Source organism: Danio aesculapii, chromosome 17 (genome assembly GCF_903798145.1).
Source record: "Danio aesculapii chromosome 17, fDanAes4.1, whole genome shotgun sequence".
In the NCBI taxonomy this organism is placed as follows: domain Eukaryota; kingdom Metazoa; phylum Chordata; class Actinopteri; order Cypriniformes; family Danionidae; genus Danio; species Danio aesculapii.
The window spans coordinates 35,238,436-35,261,963 of NC_079451.1; the positions used below are offsets into that span (position 1 = coordinate 35,238,436).

General features: G+C 35.4%; 1 protein-coding gene across 1 annotated transcript in view; it reads left to right on the forward strand.

The window, feature by feature from the left end:
- adck1 (aarF domain containing kinase 1) overlaps positions 1-23,528 on the forward strand; it is a 244,118-nt gene that overhangs the window by 167,552 nt on the left and 53,038 nt on the right. Inside the window, exons 8-9 of the mRNA XM_056476927.1 lie at positions 10,358-10,507; positions 17,367-17,564. Coding sequence (XP_056332902.1) covers positions 10,358-10,507; positions 17,367-17,564 — 348 coding nt within the window. The remainder of the gene's footprint in view (positions 1-10,357; positions 10,508-17,366; positions 17,565-23,528) is intronic.

A 23,528-nucleotide genomic window follows, 5' to 3' on the forward strand; every position in this document is an offset into this window, starting at 1 on the left:
CCAGAACAGATCAACAAACACAGGGGCAAATCCAGAAGATGTGGTGAGAAGGCAGGTAAAAGTTCAAGGCAACAATAAGCAGTCCAAAACAGAGCAAGAGGTCGAAGACAGATAACGTACTTGATCAAGGCAGGCAGGGTCATACACAGGCAGGCAGTCATGAAAGTCTCTTGGAAAAACGCTTGGTAAGGCTGGTAGACTGGCAATACTTCGCAAGGAAGCATGGCCTGAGCACTCACTGAAATGCAGCACAAACAGGAAGTGACTGCAGAGGGAGTGGAGCTGAGTCAGTAGTCGGGCGAGGGCTCCCTCTGCTGGCGTGGCGTTACAATGGTTTTGTTGGTGGTTCATACCACTGTGGCAACCCCTGATTAATAAAGGGACTAAGCTGAAAAGAAAATGAATGTATGAACAGTTTTGTTAAAAAATTATCAGTACCTTAAAGAAGAGAATTAAGTGCAAATGAAGAGTTCAGATGCAAAAATCTCTAAATGCCATCTGAAATTCTCCTAAAATGAGCAGTTTTCCCAGCCTCTTATGTTTATGTTCAGTTATTTCACTTTGAGGGCAATTGAAAGAGCTTATTCATCACAATAAACTTATTCGTCGTTAAATAAACATTTATGAGCATACACACAAGTCTTGGAAAAATGCAAATTTTAGAAGAAAATATCAAGCAGCATTCAGAGGTTTTCATCAAATATTTTTAAATGGCGTTTCTTGTTTCCAATATAGTGGAAAGTTTGATTCAAAGAATGAAGAGATTTTATGAAATCTGTATTTTGTATTAAATAAAAGGAAAATTTACTCGTTAAAAAAATAACAGAATTAATATTATTTCTAAATACAGACACATTGGATAGCAGTGCAGCAGGTCTCTTGCCTTGTCTATTCCAACCATTAGCCCTGCCGGTAATCTGGAGGATTTTAAATGTAGGCGAACACAGCAGCACGGATATAGGCGATGTGTCTGAACGGTAACAAACTCATCTGATAAAAGACAAAGTCCACCATTCTCGTATAGCTCCCGCGACAAATCAACAGCTTTGATGTATCAGCCCTGGCAGCATCTAGGGGAAAAACATGCAACAAACTCCGTGCATCATGTAAACAAACACATACTCCCCGTGCCGTGCACTGACGCGGCCTCACCCAGTCATTGGGTCTCACAGCTTGGCAGGTCTGCCTTGCCTTTGGAAAGCACGTGCTCTCATGAGTAATTAAGAAGCAGGGTCTTCTCATAGGATAAGAAAACTCAGCTATGAATAATAATATAAACCGACGCGTTATCACTCCACTAGCAGATACGCACTACGTCACCGATTTTGATCCCGCCCCAAAAATGATTTTAAACACGGAAGATGAAATTAGCTGACAGAAGCTCAAAATTATCCAGTTTTCCCCACAATTAAAGCTTAAAGGTGCTAACATTGTCTTAACTGATGCTCAACACACACAAATCTGTTCAAATTTCCAAGAAAATACTCCAGGGTGGCTTAAACCTTTAAAAACGTTTTGGCACCCAGAAACCGGTATTTCAGTCCATAATGAACCAACTTCGTCCCACAGTTTCTGTGAATTTTGAGTTTTTGCTTTGGAAACTGAACTTTTATCTCTTTTATTTTCGAACAAAACCAAGATGTTGCTTGCTTACTCATGGTTTTGAAGTCGATTTCTTGCTAAAACACTCATTTCAGGGGCATTTCATCTTTGGCAAATAGGAGAACATAACCTCTTCAAAATTTTGATGCATTCAAACTGATTGATGATACCACACACACATGCACACATATAGCACAACAGAACATAGTCAACATCTTTTTTTATATCTGGAGACAAAAGGCAAAAGGTAGTTTTTGCACAGGCTGTTGAAAATCTTTAAATATGAGTTCTTGCCTTTTTGTTTGTTTAGCCTTTATCTAAGTAGCAGCAATGTGATATATTGATATTGAATTTATACAGTCAGATAAAGGCACCAAACCAAACTATTCCCTTCACCTTTAGATAGCCTTACCCTCTTTCTCGTTCGCTTCTTCAAGTTCACTTTGGTCCACAGAACTCCCTTTAATCTGCCTTTTGCATACCCTTCGCGTGGCGCCCTGCCTGGGGGATATTCGTCTGCGTCTTCCCTCCAAGGGCACTGTTGATGAGCTTTTCATCCGCCGCATCCTAAAGTGTTTATTAGCATACTAAAACTCCTCTCGCTGTCTATGCATGCCCAATCAGGCCTTCAGGGGTCCTCCGCCATCCCAGGATGCATTGCTTTTAGTATAGCGCTTATTATTGTTAGCTTTGAGTAACTTAAGGATCTAACTGCATGACCTTTCTGCATATTTTGCACACTTTCATTTGTTGATTTAGAAGTTAGATGAAGTTATGAATAAAAAAAATGCCTGTTGAACAGAAATGAATGAGAAAAAAAACATGACGCATATGTACCAGTTTTGACGATGACACGTGCCTGTTTTCATGAGAGCCCTTTAGGTGTTTGGTCATTCATGCAGCATTCATGAGTCATTGTTTTACATTTTGGATGACATAATGGATTTAGATCGCCGCTTTTTAAGCCGCACAATCTCAGAAAGCAATTTGTGATGATTCACAACAGTTCACAAGAGCTTCCCAAACCACCCAGGCATTGGGCATTTGCAGTCATAATTATTGACACGCTTATTTATTCATCCTTTTTTATCTTTCTCTCAAAGTAACCTTTCATTGAATAAAACAATTGAAAGTGGATGAGATATCTCATTGTAAAATAAATGTTTGGTCATGCTTTGTTTTAAGGTATAATTCTCACTATTAAAAAAAAACATTAACTACTGTGCATTTTAGTCCTATAGTTTGCTGTTTATTAGTTGTTATTAAGGTAATAGTTGTCTTTGTGTTTTATTATAGGGGTGCAGAATAAGATCTTAAAGAATTTATAATTTATAAATATGAAAAAAACATCAGATATCTTAATAATAGGGGCTCTGTGGTTAGCACTGTCACCTCCCAGCAAGAAGGTCGCTGGCTTGAGTCCTGACTGGCCAGTTGGCTTTTCGGTGTGGAGTTTGCATGTTGTCCCTGTGTTCGCTCAGGTTTCCTCCGGGTGCTCCAGTTTCCCCCACAGTCCATAGTACTGGGTTGCAGCTGAAATTGTATCAGCTGCGTAAAACTTATGCCGGAATAGATGGCGGTTTATTCCGCTGCTGCGACTTCTGAAGTAGAGACTAAGCCGAAAAAAATGAAGGAATTAATTAATCTTAATAATAGGCGGGTAATAAGCCACTAGTTAATGAACCTTTTTCGCAAATGCGCGTAACGTGTCATCAGCATCTTATTCCTTTGAAAATCTTGGTTTTATTTTATTTTATTTTTTAATGTACTATACGTACATTTATACAGCCATACTTTGTATTATAGCATTAAAAACTAATTATGCGAGGTGTTTGTAATGCAGTGTCTATGGGCAGGGCCAGTAAATTAGACATTTTTCTCAACTCTAGCTGTCATTATCATTCTCACACAATTTATTATTATTATTATTATCATTATTATTATCATTCATTCATTTTCTTTTCGGCTTAGTCCCTTTATTAATCCGGGGTCGCCACAGCGGAATGAACCACCAACTTATCCAGCTGGTTTAATGCAGCGGATGCCCTTTTGCAACCCATCTCTGGGAAACATCCACAAACACTCCCTCACACTCATACACTACGGACAATTTAGCTTACCCAATTCACCTGTACCGCATGTCTTTGGACCGTGGGGAAAATCTGAGCACCCGGAGGAAACCCACGCGAACACAGGGAGAACATGCAAACTCCACACAAAAACGCCAACTGACCCAGCCAAGGCTCGAACCAGTGACCTACTTGCTGTGAGGCAACAGCTCTTCCTACGGCGTCGCCCGATTATTATTATTATTATTATTATTATTATTATTATTATTATTATTATTATTATTATTATTATTATTATTATTATTATTAACAAGGACCAAACAGATAAGCGGCATGTTTTAGATCAAGAATGGCACTTTTTGTTTATTGAGCTTAAATCAACAAGGCATAGTAAGAACAGATGGTGTCACACAAACACAAATGCAAACACACACCCAACCCAGCCCAAAACCCTGTCCACGGACTGTGTGATCTGTGACGTCAGGATTGATGAATGAAGATTGACTGGTAGGCAAGCCAATCAATATTCAAAACTGCACAATACAAGGCGGGACATTCTAACGGATAATTCTTTGCTACCTGGGAACCCTGTCTCGTATACTTAGATCCAGCATCCCTTATGAAAATTGACTGGCAGACTACCTTTTAGAACAGGGTTGTCTAAACTCGGTCCTGGAGGGCCGGTGTCCTGCATAGTTTAGCTTTAACTTTCAACACACCTCCCTGGAAGTTTCTAGCATACCTAGAAAGAGCTTGATTAGCTGGTTTAGGTGTGTTTAATTGGGGTTGGAACTAAAATATGCAGGACACCAGCCCTCCAGGACCGAGTTTGGACACCCCTGTTTTAGAACTTTTTGGTGACTAAATACTCTGTAACACTACATTTTGTATCTCCAACAGTTGAACACACATGTATGGCAATTCATATTATATTTACCTGCATAGTGTGTATATTCTGAGACAATTTTGTTCGTTTGTTCTGTTGTACCTAAAAAAAAAATTAAAATAGAAGTTGGAAAAAAAACCTAAAGTGTTATGAAATGCTTTTCTCCTGGGTTCCACACAATTCCTTCATGTTTTCCCAACACAAATTGATTAAGTTAACTTAATCATTCTTACAAATTTAAGTGGACTGAAGATAAAATAATCAAGCTGTCCCAATCAAAGCTTAGGAATTTTGTTGTTTTAACTCATTTTAAATAAGCATGAACATGCAGCAAAAGTCATTTTCTGAGTGTCATTCTAGTATATGGAGTCATATTTTAGTTTTTAACATTTAATATTTGATAGAATCTATATCTAAACAACATATCCAAGACCTCAGGCCGAAAAATAGCCCTCAATATTAAAATTTTCAATGTGTGCAACAAACCCATTTTGTGTGATTTTTGCTGAAAAAAAGCTCTTTCATTTTGGCCACTGCGTATTGGAGAAAATGTTTATTTCATAATAAGACACAGGATTGATTTTTTTTTTGTGAATTATTTGAATGAAAGGCGAAAAGGCTTAACAAAGCTGGTTCATTTTCACAGCATTATCTGCTCATATTTTCCAAGGGTGCCAATGGTGTTAGCAGAATTAAAAGACAAAAGTTATCAGCATTCCTGTGAAATTGTATAGTTATTATTTTTCAAATATTTATAAAGTGATTTTTGACAAGGACATTTTTCAGGTAAAGAAGGGGGCCATGTCATAAGTTTTTCATCTTTAAGGCTTTTACTGACCAGCCATGCAGTTTCCTGTACCACTGCTTGAACAAAGTGTCTTCTAAAAATTGGCAGTAGGTCTGAGAGTTGATTTTTGAGTCCATTTCAACCTGAAAAGGTCCAACTAGCTCATCTTTATTAATACCTGCCCATACCAGTTACCCACCTCCACCTTGCTGGCCTTTTGAGTTGAGTGAAGCTCTGTGAGCGCTACTGATCCAACCACAGGCCCATCCATCTGGTCCGTCAAAAGTCACTCTCATCTCATCAGTCCACAAAACATTTGAAAAATCTGTCTTCAGATATTTCTTGGCCCATTCTTGAAGCTTCAACTTATGTGTCTTGTTCAGAGGTGGTCGGGTTTCAGCTTTTCTCATCATGGCCATGTCTCTGAGAACTGAACACCTCATACTTTTTGACACTCCAGGTAGGTTGCAGTTGTGGAAGATGGCAGCACTTGTGGATAATGGATTCCTGGTAGCTTCATGTTTGACTCTTCTTAAGTCTTTGGTGGTGAATTTGCATCTTTTCTTCTCGAGGTGTTTCTTGCGACCTTGTTGACTATTTGCTACAAAACGTTTAATGGTTCTGTGATCACGCCCCAGTATCTTAGGTATATCAAGCGTGCTGCATCCCTGTAGATTTTTGACTTTTCAGAGTCAGTTGAATCTCTTTTTTGGCCCATTTGGCTTAGACCTTCTTTTAAAATGTAATTTCATCCCTTCTAAATTGCCAATTTCCCTCTCTAACTTTCACAAACAAGTTTTACTAGCTTGGATATTGGGTTATGTGCACAATTTTTCCCCACACAAAGAACTTTTTTGGAATAACTCTAATGTCTTAATTCGTGGGAAATCTCTTTTTATTGATAGGTTGGTTTAAAGTGGAATTGTTTTTGTTTTGGACTTATTTAAAAATAATGGCAGTATTCTGGAATGTGACGAATTTATGACATTGTATAATTTTCCTCTACCAGTCAAATCCTTCAATTGTGTTATAAAGAGTTTGTCATCAGATTATGTGCATTTATTTAAAATGTTTCTTTATTTTAATGAGAGGAAAACAATTATGTCTAAACTTTTTTGGATGTAGTGTCTTATTTTTTATCAAAAAAAAAAAAAAAAAATTGACAACACACATGCCAGACGATTACATTACTCTGTATATACCTCCCCAAGATGTAAATTTTTCTGGACCAATTTTTCTGACAGCATTCAATGGAAGAGAGCATGGTTATTACCTGAAAAAAATCAGCAAATCCAACAAAAAAAGAGAGATACTTTTTAAAATTTTGCATAATATATCCTACCATTTTCCAAATTGCTAATTATTTTGATATATCTAATTTGTGTACTTTCTGCAATATACATGAAATTACTTTATTTATAGTTGCACTCATGTTAAACTTCTTTGGAATAACATAGTTTTTTATTTATCGTCCTTATTTTTTTATTTATTTTTTTTATAATAATTTTTTCAGGGTTTTAACCTTTATTGGTTAGGACAGTAGAGAGTATTGACAGGAAAGCATGGGGAGCAGAGAGATGGTAAGGATCGGCATAGGCCCGCGAGGCGGAGTCGAACTCGGGTTGCCGTGAGCACCAGAGTGCATGTGTCGACGCACTAACCACTACACCACTGGCACTGACTATCGTCCTTATTTAAATATGATTTAAATTTGTCTATAAAAGATATATTTCTGTATTTCTCTTGTAATAATCATGCTCTCCATCTTCTTGTTCTTTTTTTTGTGTTACACTGTAATTTTTTATACACAAAAATAAGCTCCTAAAGGCAATACCTAGATTTAATACTTTCTGATATTTTGTTCAATATTGAATCTCTTAAGCTTATTAATACTACTTCTACTACTACTACTACTACTACTACTACTACTACTAATAATAATAATAATAATAAAAATAGTTATAATAATACGTTTCTTACAGCTTGTGATTTATTTTTTTCTTTGCATAGTTTTTTTGTGTGATGTTTTTTTTTTTCTCTTTCTTATTTTTTTGTTATTGTATTTTTTCTTTAATGCAGTGATGTTATTCTTGTGTTCAATTATAAAAAAAAACAACAACAAGCATTCAAGGTTATACCGCTTGGAGTTGGACATTGTGGATAAAATGATGATATGGTTAAAATAATCACTTGCCTAATAATTGTTCACACAGTGTCATCATGACAAAGACAAAAAAGAAATTCATGTTGAAAATTAATTATTAAAACTATATATGTTAAAACATGTGTTAAAGAAATGTTCTCTCCATAGCACTTTGTAAATATTTGTAAAATAATTCACATGATGGTTAATAATAATTTTATCTTCCATATATAATATATATGCGATAATCTCCCCTCAGCTGTGTTATAATGCAGAGAGAGCCAGTGTGAAGTACCATGAGGAAATGTCAGTCTGAAGCACACACAATAAATCACACAATATATATATAACTGAAAAAGCCATATGCATCACCACACTTCACTTCTTTTTCCTCATACATTTTTAAAATAGCAACATTGGCATTCCCAGTAGCAATCTTTGCATGTCATCAAGAAAAAAGTAAATACTAAACAATTACGCTAAACAATTAAAGTTAATTCCAATTATTGGGGGAAAGCACACAACAACAGCAGCTAGGGGAGTGTGAATAGATGTTGGATTTATTGTGTGTGCTTCAGACTGACATTTCCTCATGGTACTTCACACTGGCTCTCTCTGCATTATAACACAGCTGAGGGGAGATGCTTATCGCAACTTATCTTCAAAGAGCGAGAGTGGGTGGAATAATTGCATCGGGGGTTGTTTTATAATAAATACTTTCTCTTCTGTTGGGGCCAAGGCATCTTTGGGAAAAAACGCTTTACATAATCATAAATGGACTCCTTATTTCTTTGCCCATCGACCCTGCATTGAAATGGACATGTGCTATTTATGCCATAGGTTGTAGACTTATTTCTTCGTTCCTTTGATTGTTTTTATTTTGTCTGTATTGTTTGCGTCTTTTATTTTGAAATGGCACATGTTTTGTTTAATTTCATTAATTTGATCATTTATGTACAGTGCATCTGGAAAGTATTCATAGCGCTTCACTTTTTCCACATTTTTTTGTTATAGCCTTATTCCAAAATGGATTAAATTCATTTATTTCCTCTATTCTACACTCAATACCCCATAATGACAATCTGAAAAAAAGAGTTTTTGAAATTGTGCAAATTTATTAAAAATAAAAACCCTAAAAAACCACACGTTCATAAGTATTCATATTCTTTGCTCAATACTGTGTTGATGCACCTTTGGCAGCAAATACAGCCTCAAGTCTTTTTGAATATGATGCCACAAGTTCGGCACACCCGTCTTTGGGAATTTTTGGCCATTCCTCTTTGCAGTACCGCTCAAGCTCTATCAGGTTGGATGGGAAGCGATGGTGTCCAGCCATTTTTAAATCTCCATGTTTGTCTTTGCTAGTGTTTTGTTTGATTTTAGGTTTAACACACCTACATTGGCTTATAATTTAAGACATTATTTATGGCTTATATAACCCTGTATTGCACATACTGTATATGACCCTGGGTCTTATTTTGCATGTTTATATTTTTGGCATTCACCAAAAATACATTTATGTTCAAATTAGATATTTTAATGCAAAAGATCATTTTAATAAGAATAAAACATCGCATTTTTAAATGAATATCATGATATTTAGTAACTTTTTAACTGTAAATATATCAGAACTCAAATTTTGCATTCACTTCATTTAGACCAGGGGTGTCAAACTGACATCCCCCCCCCCCCACCACCACCACCACCACCACTCCTTCTCCCTTTGGCCCACAACTGATGTCAAAAATCTAATGTGACCCCCCTTTTAATTGTTGTGCAGTCCCATATACACTATACTATATGCTAGGGTAACGGGTTCTTTCAGCGTGCGGTTGAGAGTGCAGATTATTTCCGGGGCTGATTTAAACATTGAAATATACATCTGTAAGTGTTCTATTTTTTCTAAAGCTGTATTTTTTAAAATATTCAAGGGTCATTTGATTATAATTAGTTTTATACCACCTGTATGGTGTTGAACAAACTCATCTCCATGGCTTACACACTATGATGGTGGTGTAAATATGATCATTTTGCATATATTCGATTCAAATGGTCTCATTTAATAGATTTTCCTCATATGCATATTAAGGCAATGTGTATTAGTAAAATTTGACTGCTGACTGAATTGAATCAACTGAACCTATTTGAGCCATTAAATGTCACTTTAAGCTGAATACTAGTGTCTTGAAAAATATCTAGTAAAATAGTATTTACTGTCATCATTGCAAAGTTAAAATAAATCGGTTATTAAAAATGAGTTATTAAAACTATTATGTTTAGAAATGTGTTGAAAAAATCTCTCCGTTAAACAGAAATTGTGGAAAAAAAATATATATTTTTTTATAGATAGATAGATAGATAGATAGATAGATAGATAGATGGATAGATAGATAGATAGATGAATAAACAGATAAATAAATAGAAATATAAATAAATAAATAGATAAATAGATAAAAAGACAAATAAATAAATAAATATTTTTTTACTAATTAAATAATGAATGTATATTATAAATGAAATGCTATTTAGTGACATTTCGTCAGTCATATTTTTATAACTTTTATGTTTCTTTTTTATTGTACATGTTATTTAAATTGTTCTTTAGCTCATTCAGACAGTGTGTTATATTTAGAAATAGAAATAGAAATAATTACAGTAATCTAGCGATCTAATCAAGTCAAAAGCCAGACCATTAAAATAAGTAGTATTTCTTACTGGGTGTGTTCAAGGTTAAAAACAATGATTAACAATAAAATCTTTGAATTTGTAAGCAAATACGCAACCTAAGCATACAAGAGAGAAGCAAGATCTCCAGTGAATCTGCATGATTGCATCTCTTTTTCTCTCTCTTTTTTCTCTCTCTCTCTCAGATCTCCAGAAACCTGGGGAAGATATACAGCGAGATGATCTTCGTCAACGGCTTCGTGCACTGCGATCCTCACCCAGGCAACGTGCTGGTTCGAAAGAGTCCTGAAAGCAATAAGACGGAAATTGTGTTACTCGATCACGGCCTGTATCAGGTAAGACATCGGCACAGACTCGACAGAGAAGCAAATTCATCACATATTACACCCCATTATTCACCCGCAGCCCCCGGGTCAGCAGCACTCATGCCTTTATATGCGGCTGCAGACTAAAAGCATTTCATTTAAGTGGCCCTGAAGCTCCAGTGTGTTTTAGGAACTGCACATTTTCACCTCTTTCTTATTATAAGCGGAGATGCACTACCGGAAAAATACATTATCAGGACTTTTTTATTGTTTTGAAGAAGTCTGTACTCCTTACCAAGGCTGCGCTTGTTTGATGAAAACTCCAATAATATTGTCATCGGTCAGTCATTTTCTTTTCGGCTTAGCCCCTTTATTAATCTGGGGTTGCCACAATGGAATGAACTCCCAACTTATCCAACATATGTTTTACGCAGCGGATGCCCTTCCAGCCGCAACCCATCACTGGGAAACATCCATACACACTCATTCACACACATACACTACGCCCAATTTAGCTTTCTCAATTCACCTGTACCGCATGTCTTTGGAAACCGGGGAAACCGGAGCACCCGGAGGAAATCCACGCGAACACGGGGAGAACATGCAAACTCCCCACAGAAATGCCAACTGACACAGCCGAGGCTCGAACCAGCGACCTTCTTGCTATGAGGCGTTGTGCTACCCACTGCGCCATCGCATCACCCTCCAATAATATTGTATAGATTTAAATGATTTTTTGTAATGTAATTTATTCATGTCATTCAAAGCTAAATTTACTCTGGTCGTCAGTGTTGTGAGCATTCAGAAATCATCGTAAATTCTACATTAGTGCAACTTATTTTAAATCACATGAATGACAGAGGAATGATATCCATGTTTCCTAAGACATTACTGGATAGACTTAAAGAAAATTCCCTATCATACCTTACAGCATGGAAAAGAGCAGTAGTAGACTAATCTTTTTATTGAATTTTTCAGAAAAACTGTCATAACAAACTCAAGATCTTAACAGAGCAACTCAAACATATACAAGAACAAAGTACATGAAAAAACTGTAGAAAATACAAGGTGAAATAATAATAAATAAATAAATAAATAAATAAATAAATAAATAAATAAATAAACAAACAAATAAATAAATAAATAAATAAATAAATAAATAATACAATTAATAGATTTAGGGGTGCGTTAAAATTCAAGTATTTGGAATGAATCTGTTCTCAAAATATGACAGGAATGGTCTCCAAACTTTGAAGAATCTATTATTTGAGCCTTGGGTGCAATATTTAAGTTTTTCTAGCTTTATTTGTGCCATGACATTTTCTACCCATTTAGTGTGTGTTGGTGGTTTAGTTGACTTCCACTGTACAAGTATAAGCCTTTGGGCCAACAAGGAAGAGAAAGCTAGTGCATTTAATTGACTTGCTGGTAGTGCTAGGTTTTCAGGTGTCACACCAAATATTGCTATTACTGGATCTGATTGTATCTCCTTTTCACATGTATAAGAAAAAGTCTCAAACATTGCAGACCAAAATGGTCTTAGGGATGGACACGTCCAGAACATATGGCCCAAGGTGGCCTCATCTCTGGGGCACCTAGAACATGTTGGATCAATTTCTGGGAATATTCTTGACAATTTGCTTTTAGAAAAGTGCAGCCTATGAATTATCTTAAATTGTAATAAACTGTGTTTGATACTGATAGATGTTGAGTAAATTTGCTTAATTGTTGATTGCCAGACTGCCTCTGGAATTATATTTCCTAAGTCATCTTCCTGCTTCTTTAAAAACTCTAAAGATGGTGCGGCTGCTCTTTGAATCGGACTGTACACTTTTGATATCAGACCACCCTCAGATGCACTTAAGTCAAGGATCTCCTCAATCCAGCTGCTTATTGGAGGAGCTGAAAATGTACTAAAATACCTTTTCACTAGGCTTCTTACCTGTAGATATCTGAAGAAATGTGATTTAGAAATATCCAATTCTTTAGTCAAATGTTCAAATGACATAAAATGACTTCCTTGAAAAAAGTCCCTTGCATATCTGAGTCCCTTTCTAAACCAGATATTAAAAGCATGATCAATTAAGGATGGTGGAAACAATGAATTGGACGTAATGGGTAATAAAGAAAGTGCTTGTTTTTGCTTAAAATGTGCCCTAAAATGAGCCCATATTTTTAATAAACTATTGACCATAAGATTGTTTGGCAGATTCTTTCTATTAAGTTGTAGTGGGGCACAAAGCATTGAAAATAGAGAAACTGTCACACAGGATGCCTGCTCCATTTCTATCCATACAGGTTCATTCTCCTGATTTTCATGATCTGTCAAATAAACAATTTTTTCAATGTTACATGACCAATAGTAATGCATAAAGTTGGGCAACACCAATCCCCCAACTTCTTTCTGCCTTTCTAAAAATGCTTTCCTAATTCGTGGAATGCTTTTATTTCAAATAAAAGAAGAAATCTGTTGGTCCAGATCCTTAAAGAAAGATTCAGGGATAAATATTGGGACATTTTGAAACAAAAACCTTGGCAAAATAGACATCTTAACCGTATTTAATCTGCCTGCAAGAGAGACCATCGGTTTAAATTTTGTTTGTTTTTTTCCATCACTGCATCACACTCTCAGAAATAAAGGTACGCGAGCTGTCACTGGGGTGGTACCTTTTCAAATGATACACATTTGCACCTGAAGGGTCCATATTGGTACCCCCAACGGTACATATTAGTATCTAAAAATTTTAAGAGGAACGCTTTTGTACTTTTTAGGTACTGACATGTACCCTTAAGGTATTAATATGGGCCTTTTAGGTACAACATTGTACCTTTTGAAAAGGTACCACCCCAGTGACAGCTCGTGTACCTTTATTTCTGAGAGTGCAGTTACTTCTAAATAGCTGTTTATGTATATGTACTGGTCACTAAAATTCCCAGCTACTTAAAAGATATATTGTTAATTTTAAATGGAAATTTACTGACATCTGACTGCTTTGCTTTCTTATTAATTGGAAATAATATACTTTTATTAAAATTGATTTTATATCCTGCAACGTGCATGTCTTTTAGCTCAAACCAGTCATGCCAGGCTCACTGTTTTAAAACATTTTAAACTTGTAAAACTCACTCTTGATCACATTTGATGATGATTGATGATCCTAGCAAACTGAACAGACCTTTTATTCTCTGTTGCTTTGCGGGTATGCTTGTTGATATGATCATACACGTGACTACCGGGACATGTTAATACGCAGCTGTCAATCAAATCGGTGGGTGGGGGGACCGCACTTCTACATCAAGTTGCGGTCGATCTGAAAACCGCTCCAATTGGTCCACCGTTTTTATGTTGTTAAATTGAAAAAAAAGAACTGGGTGTGTTCATATCACCCCAATATGACGGTCTATACACTATACCTACACATATGTCTGTCCAAACAGCTTGAAAAGTAGATTTTTCACCATAGGTGCCCTTTAAGACGGAAGTAATGATGCTAAAAGTTCTGCTTTAAATCACAGGAATAAATTACATTTTAAAGTGCATTCAATATGAAATGTGTTCCTTTGAATTCTAAAAAGATTTCACTATTTTACCTACAAATACAACCTTGGTGAGTCGAATAACTTTGTAAAAACATAAAAACCAAATTCTTATACTGATCCCAAACTTTTGACCGATAGGGTATGCAAACACACCATCCTTGCAGATCACTGAACTTCTGTAATCCCACATGATGCTTCTTCGTATTAATAAATCCTTGGAGATTATGCGGTGATAAATATGACATTAACATTTGGTTGCTCTCTTGGTCCAAAACTCTAGCACATGGCATGTGGTGTTTAGTTTGTGTCAGTGTTGATTAATTGGAGTGGTAAAATGCTGCAGTCCTAGTGGTGTCTCAGCGAGTTCTGTTTGTCTCAATGAGGGATTTGCTGGCCTTTAATTTAACCCCAACATTTAATGAGGCCCATAAGATTTCATATTAGCAACTATCCAGTAATCTCATCTGTCTTTCTGTGATACAAAAACATAGCAAAACACAAGTTCCCTTTTACTCAGCTCTCTAAGGCTATACATATAAACTTTAGATAGCTAAACTAGATAGTAGTTTTTGGGTTAGTAGTTAATGGTGATGTTTGTCAGTTTTCCAGTGTATAACCAATTATAATTGGAGTGTAACTCTGCATCAATATAAATCACACTGTAAAAAGCGATTAGTTGACTTTACTTCTAAAAAAAGTGAGTAATTTGTCCAAAATAGTGAGTAAACCTTCAAATTATTAAGTAAATAAAGAACTATGTGAATAATTAATAATAATAATAAGTAAGTGAACTTAACAGTTCTAAGTTACAGCAGAATGACTTGTCTCTTTTAAGGCAACTTTTTTCAAGTAATCACTTTTTACATTGCACTAATGTTGTTATGCCAATGCTAAAATATTAGTCACCTCTATTTAGACACTTTCTCAATCTTCTACAATTACATTTAATCATTTAGCGGATGTTTTTATCCAGAGTGACCTGTAAATTCCTCATAAAGCGCTTCTAATACAACCTTTCTGACATTGCAAAATACAAAAAAAATGTACGTAAAATGACAATTGATCCAAATAACAACAACAAAAAATATATATAGTATATATTTAGGGGGTTAATATTTATATTAACCCCCGGGGGTCTGATGTGATTTTGGAGCCCTTCGGATGTTTTGAGTACCCTGATATTTGTGATTAATTTTGAAAATTATAACATGATATTGCGTAACATGTACAGTTGAAATCAGAATTATTAAATCCCCTTTGAAATGTTCTTTTCTTGTTTAAACATTTCCCTAATTCCCGAACAAGCCATCGTTATACAATAACTTATTAGGCCTAATTACCCTATCCTGGCTAGTTAACCAAATTAACCTAGTTAAGCCTTTAAATGTCACTTTAAGCTGTATAGAAGTGTCTTGAAAAAATTCTAGTCTAATATTATGTACTGTCATCATGGCAAAGATAAAATAAATCAGTTATTAGAAGTGAGTTATTAAAACTATTGTTTAGAAATGTGTTGAAAAAAAATCTCTCCGTTAATTGGGGGGGGGGGGGATAAACAGGGGGGGGGCTAATAATTCAGGGGGTTTAATAATTTTGACATTTATAACAGCTCTAACGTATAACATTAATAACATTTTTTATAATAACTTTCACATTTTGAAATGTTCAGCACAAACTGGGCTGCAATAATATGTGAACAAGATGGATGATAGTTGCATTATTTAGAAAAGTATATATATTATGCATGGTTTGAGGGCGGGAAATCACTGAAACAGGCCTAAAACATGAACTAAAAAGCTCCACACCAGATTCTGAGAAATCTTGAAGCCTACTAAAGTTTCTATGTAAAAATCATTGTGATCACTCAATCACAAGCAACAATACAATGCTTGTGTGAGCACTGCTGCATGCCTGAGAGTGTAAAATATATATCAGAAAAATTAAGAATGCAGAATTTGGTAGAGTAACACTGATATTCAATCACAACTTAACAAAATGTCATAATTTATCTAAATGTTTTTTTTCTGGAAAAAAATATATGCTTTAAATGAAATATATACACAGACACACACACACAACCTGACAAAAGTCTTGTCGTCTATCCCAGTTTTAAGTGCAAATAATAGTAACTTCTAGTTAATCATTTGGAAAAGTGGCAGAAGGCAGATTTTTCTGATGAATCATCTGTTGAACTGCATGCCAATAATCACAAATACTGCAGAAGACCTATTGGAACCCACATGGACCCAAGATTCTCACAAGAATCAGTCAAGTTTGGTCAAGGAAAAATCATGGTTTGGGGTTGCATTCATTATGGGGACATGTGACATTTGTGCTGCCCATAACTCTACAAACCACAGGAGAGGACAAATTCTTCAGCGGTATAGCACTCCTTCTCATACTTCATCCTCCACATCAAAGTTCCTGAAAGCAAAGAAGGTCTAGGTGCTCCAGGATTGGGCAGCCCAGTCAACAGACATGAACATTATTGAGCATGTCCGAGGTAAGATGGAGGAGGCATTGAAGATGAATCCAAAGAGTCTTGAGTCCCACAAGAACGCTTTCTTTGCCATTCTAGAGGTCTTTATTACTAAAGTTATTTGAGTCATTGCAGAGATGTATGGATGCAGTCCTCCAAGCTCATGGGACTCATAATATAGAGGCCTTTGCTTTTCAAATAAGCCACTTCTGATATTAAATGATCAACTAGAAGTCAAGTTATTATTTGTTGTTCCTAAAACTTGGATTGGTGACTAGACATTTGTCAGGTAGTGTACATCCATGCCTAGTGTCAGATGGCCAGAAAGTGATTAATTTTCTATATATTATAAAAAATATTGTTGTCTTTAGTGTACAGTGCACCATGGTTTTATATATAATTCACTGTAATGTGTGATATGACTAAAAAGTGGTCATAAACTAATGTTTTTTTTTTTTTTTTTATTCAAATGGGTAGCAGCTTGGAACCGGAAATAGTATTCCATACATTACGACCTAACAAGCAAACAAACAATTAACTCAAACGTATCTTTAGTAAATCATTTGTGTGTTAAATTATTCCAAGGTGGAAATAAGCTTCCATAATTTTAAAGAAAAAATTACCTTAATCACCAAATCTGGCACTGAAAATTCAGCAGGAATAAATTACATTATTTAATCAGAAAACATTTAAATGCTAGCAATTTTTCAGAGTAAAACTATATTTTCTTTATTTTGATCAACTAATGCTTCCTTGCTGAGCAAAAGAGACTTATTAACTTCCAAACTGGTAACAATTTGAATAATTTTAAGCTTGTGTTGGATCTGTTCAAAAGGCCAAACAGTAACAGAAGTTGTGTCTCTGTGGAAGGTGCTGAACCAGGACTTCAGGCTGGACTACTGCAGGCTGTGGCAGAGTTTGATAAAGGGAGACCTGAAAGGCATCGAGCGCTACAGCAGGCGTCTGGGAGCTGGAGATCTGTACCCTCTGTTCGCCTGCGTCCTCACTGCTCGCTCGTGGACATCAGTTAACGCCGGCATCAGTCAGACGCCTGTCACTCAGTCTGAGGTAACACTCTCCAAACACATCCGATACTTTTCTGAGTTATGGCACAGTATTAAGATTAAATGCTTCATCTTACTGCGACTATAAATGCATCTTTAACATTTTATCTTAAATGGGTCAACTTTTTTCTCTGTTATTAAAGAAAAAAAGAATTATAATTCAGAAGTAATAGGTGTTTTCTGTCCTGTTTTGACCTCCCTGTTCAAAACACAAAGTTTGAGTTTGTTTGACTCCAGCTTTCAATGTTTGCTAAAAAAAAGTTTGAAAAACCAACTGTGTGTTTGCATGCATGTTTGACAGCCTGCATCCTTAATGAACTGTAAATGCTGGGTTCTACACAATTCCTTCCTGTTGTCCCAACACAAATTAAGTTAACTTGATTGTTTTTACAAAGTCAAGCGGATTGAAGGTTCCCCCTAAAAATTCAAGAATTGTGTTGATTCAGCTCATTTTAAATAAGTACTTGAACAAGTAGCAAAACAATTTTTTTCAATGTAGACAGACTTTGATTTAGGTTAGTAATGCATAAATACTAAGTACATAACAAACAATCTGTTACAACAGACAAAGCAATGAATTTAAATGAATATGCTTTAAAATGAAGTGAAGAAAGGACCCGGTTATTCCTGACACAGTCTGGAAAGTCATTAAAAGTTCATCCACTTTGCAACTTGGCTCTGCACAGTTTATTGTGGTCTGCAGAGCATCTTTATCATTTGGTTTCTGCTTAGACCTGTGCTTGCCTCTCATTATTTTCCTACCGCAGTATGAATCAGTGGGCGGAGCTAAACAGGGGGTTATTTAAAAGTGGGAGTCGATCGTCTGTGGAGCCGGAGTTTAGCCAAAATCAGCTAACTACTCTTGAGTTAGGAAATGTATGGGATATTTTCAGTGTTGGGGAGTAACTAGTTACATGTAACGGCGTTACGTAATTTAATTACAAAATAAAAGTAACAGTAATTTGTTACAGTTACTGAGAAAAAATGTGTAATTAAATTACAGTTACTTATGAAAATGTTAAAGATTACAAATGGGGTTACATCTAAATAGGTTGAATAATATTAATCTGTTGCTTTGCCTGTTTTTGATATGCACGATGCCTTCTGCTAAGGTCATTTATTAAAGCGGTGCTATTCTGATGCTTTTGATTGGTTTTCCGGTTTGATTGCGGCACACCTTGTCTACGAGTTACGTTAATTTCACCCTGAAATCTGAGAAGGGCACAAATATAACAGTTCAGTGCACAATTTGTTTACAAGCTGTTAAAATACTTTCGACATCAAATGCTTCAATGTCGAACCTGAGGAAGCATCTGCAGGTATGTAACCTAGCCTTTTTTTATAAAAGCAAATTGTTTTTGTCGTTATCGTCAGACAGCTCCTGTACCTTTTTTATGAGAGTGTATTCTAGTACACCAAATTTCAAAAATAACAATCTTTTAAAATAACCCTAAATGGCCTCTATAATCAAAGAAGGCACATTTCATATCCAGCAGGGCTTTTAAAACTGCTGTAAACTTCTTGGCTGTTTATTTTTTTTCAATATAAACCACCATTTCATTGTTTTTACAAAGCCACAGTTTATGTTTTTTTTGACTGATGTACTTAAGCGTAATCATTTGAAAAGATTGTTTCGTAAGAATATTAAAGGGGACCTTTTATGCAAAAATCGCTTTTATAAGTGGTGTTAGCACATTTGTGTGGCAACATTGTGTGAATATATCCAGCCTCTATTGATTTAATAATCATACTTGATAAAAACAGACTGCAGAAACAATTTGGCTGCATTTACACTGCAGATCTTAATGGTTAATTCCGATTTTGTGACTGTATCTGATTTTTTTGCTGACCTGTTTGCAGTACCTTTTAAAAGTGACTCGTATACGATTGTCTGCATTTACACAGCACATAGCAAAAGCGCAATGACCAGGAAAAAAAAAAGAGCAGATGCTAACTGGCAGTTGATAATAAAAGGGCACCCTTTTCTCCGTTCCTGTATTTAATGTGTTCGCTGGATTTCAGTTTTTTTACTAGTTTATGACAGAAAAGTTATCATTTGGCCATCTTATTTTAATACAGCCTTTTTTAAACCAGTAGGCATTTTAATGTAGTGGCCATGGTGTGATTTATTCACGTGATGTATGCAATAGTTTTATATTAGCTTATATTGGTTACGTGGCAGATATTGTGTTCTCTCTCTCTCTCATTAACATGCTTAAATACTTGTGCTACATGACAATATAAAAGCTTTTTTAGTCCTCGTGTGTGAGATTTAAGGTTTGTGACTGTGCTGAGGTCTGTTCTGAAATGAAAGCGTCAGAGTTAATGTCATTCGCTGTGGTTTTTAAATGATGCGCGACTCGCATTGACAGATGAAAATCCGATTTACCTGCTTACACTGCAAACACGAGGGCACGGATCTGATTCCTATCGGATGACATTCCTCATATGAACAAGGCCTGAATCTGATTTGAGTAAATCGGAATCAATGTGTTTTTTTTTTCCTGCTTACAAATATCCGATCTGTGCCACATGAGAAAAAAATCGGAATTGAGTCACATGCAGTGTAAGTGGAGCCTTTGATTGACATTCTTTTATCGTATGTGTCATCAAAGGGGGAAAGCCCCACCCATTAGTGTTGATCCCTCATTAGCATAACAGCCCTGAGTGAGAAGCAGCCATCTGCCATTAGTGTTTTCACCTGCTGAAGATAATGTGAGCGACTAAGAGGCATAAAAACTTCATCTGAGAGACCTTTTCTGTTTTTACAGATTACAATAGTGCTGTTTCAATTAATAATTGACAGTTGTTAGCGGGCACAAATGGCCACACTTCAGAGCAAAGTTGACCTGTCCACTTTTTAAACTACACTGTCCAGGTGGCTGATCTCGTGGCTGATCATAGACAGAAGAGTGTGTTTTGGTCAGTGTGTTGGTGGTATACTGTAGAGGGTTTCTGAAGGCCTGACCGGAGCTCGCCTCTGTGGGGGACATTTGGCCATCTGGAGGGTGTCAGGGACATTTATTTATACTTTTATTGCATAACCTTTTACAGGACGTAAAACAGAGTTCAGGCTGCACAAACATGTTATATCAGAGTATTACATTTTTTATGAAGGTAGTGAATTTAAGTATTTATTCTATATTAACTGTCTTCTTTACCGGGTCACTGGATACTCCTGTAAAACTGAAGAGTTAAACCATATCATATTTGTATGCGCCTAAAAGTAATTTAATTATATTATTAAGAAGCATTTGATATAATATTTTAAAAGCATTATGTACTGTTTTTATTGTGTATAAACCTACTTGTGCTTTCAATTAAATATTGTTATAATTTATTTAATGTTAATAATTAATCATTTTTTATACTTTTCACACCTTTTCATTCATTCTTTGTTTGTAATAATAAACAAATAAATCTGTTAAGAATTGTGCTAGGACATTACCCAGTAATTGTACAGACATTTTCATTAACCCTAAAACACAATGCATTGATACATATTAATACAATGCATTATATTCTATATTTATAGATGTATTTTAAAGACCATAGTGCTTGATTTGCATAATACATTAATCGTATTTATGTATAAATGAGCCAATCAAAGTGAATGTTTTATATAAAAAACAATGCTTAAAGTGTGTATTTTATGCAGTCTAAATACTTTCTACAGTTCTAACATATGCATATGAAATATTTATAAAAAAGCATATTAAGTCTGAAGTGTGTATTTAATACTAATTCTAAATACTTAGAATTACTTCTAAATCTCTTATACTAACATAATATGCAGTTAATGAATATTATGTGCATTTATGCAATTTAAATAATATTTAAAAACCTTGCAATAATGCCTCCGAAGTGTATTCTTGATACTTATTCTGAAAATTTTCTCTTACATAATATGCACAATAAAGTATAAGTAAGCCATTCAGGTTGCATGTATTAACATTTTTGCATTATATTAAAGCTAAATGTGTATTTAAAACTAATTCTAAATATTTTGTCTTGTACTAACATAATATGCAGTCAATGAACATTATTTATGTATATTTATGCATTTGAAATAATGTTTAAAAACCTTAAAATGATCCTAAATATTTTCTCTCACATAATATGCATAATCAAGTATAAATAAGCCATTCAGGTTGTATTTATTAACCTTTTTGCATTTATATACGTTTAAATATATAAAAAAATATATTACATAAAGCTTAAAGTGTGTATTTTACATTACACACTCAAAAATAAAGGTACAAAATCACTGGGACAATCACAAGGTGCAGTTTTGCTCCTAAAAGGTCCTTAGCGTGCATATTAATACCTAAAAAGTGCATATGTGTACAAAAGTGAACCTTAAAGATAGTAATGTCCACCTGTATGGTACAAACGCTTATGTATTTAAAAGGTGATAGCACAGTGACAGATTTTGTACCTTTATTTTTAAGTGTGTAACATAATATACTCTAACATATATGTAAAATTAGCATATATATACATGTATAATTAGTAGGTCATTCATTAAATTTGACAAAAATGTATGTACAATAAAAATGTACAATAAAAGTCATTATAATAACATTAAGCGACAGTAGGTAGTGCTGTCAGTAGTGCAGTAGGTAGTGCTGTCGCCTCACAGCAAGAAGGTTGCTGGTTCGAGCCTCGGCTGGATCAGTTGGCGTTTCTGTGTTAGTTTGCATGTTCTCCCTGCGTTCGTGTGGGTTTCCTCCGGGTGCTCCGGTCTCCCCAACAATCCAAAGACATGCGGTACAGGTGAATTGGGAAGGCTAAATTGTCCGGAGTGTGAGTGAGTGTGTATGGATGTTTCCTAGAGATGAATTGCGGCTGGAAGGGCATCCGCTGCGTAAAACATGTGCTGGATGAGTTGGCGGTTCATTCCGCTGTGGCGACCCTGGATTAATAAAGGGACTAAGCCGAAAGAAAATGAATGAATGAATAATAACATTATATAAAGTGTGTAAATTAAAACAAATTCAGATTATTTCTGCTGTTATATCACAACATGCAAAATGATTAAAGTAAATGTATAAGCATTTTTAAATATAAAGTTATTTTTAGAATAGATAATTTGCATCTTAAACTGTGTATTTTCGATTATGTATAATCTTATTATAGTATACTTTCCCCAGTATTAACATAACACACAGTCTGCTATAACACACTTCTTCGAATATGTCTGTACTTTGATACATTTTACTCCAATAAATTTGACAAAAGCAGACAGGATACAGTAAGAGTGATTGACATCATCACATATACTTGACTATTAGCTGATTTGTTGCTGGCTTGTTTTGTGATCCTCCTCATCAGTTCCACTTACGTCTATTTACTTAGTCAGTCATGTCAGCGTGTGGCATTTTTGAGTGCACTTTCCTGCAGGTGGCTTTCCTTTGTAGATTAATTACCCAGAAGCCCTTGCGAGGATAATTACGGGCCCGGTTCATGGCCACTCGTGTTGGGTGTATGGTGTGTTTTTTTGTTTTTTGTTTTTTTTAGTGGGTTGTAGTACCTCTTCCCTTCTCTCCACCCCTATAAAAGTGTCTGATTCTCCAAGTCTGTACAGTTATTTCTCGCACCAACATCATCAAATTACCAGGATGTTTTGAAGTAGTCTGGTCTGCCATAATTACAGGCAGTTATAAAGGCGGATTGCACATGTACAGCTGTGGCATTTGCAGAAAGGGAGGCCGTCTCATCTGCATAAGAAAGGAGAGATAAGAACATATTGTATTGCCAGCGGAGAATAATGGGCGGCAAAAAGTAAAACAACAGAGCTTCATGCGCTATGTTCCAGAAGCCAAGACAAAGGATCTTTGAGTCTATATATTTATATATAAGAATACGCTTTGTTCAAGGGTTTTGTTGATGATTTAGGTAGTGGAATCTGACTGCCGCAGGACCACAACCATTCATCAAGTCTGCATTATTCATTATTGCATGCTAA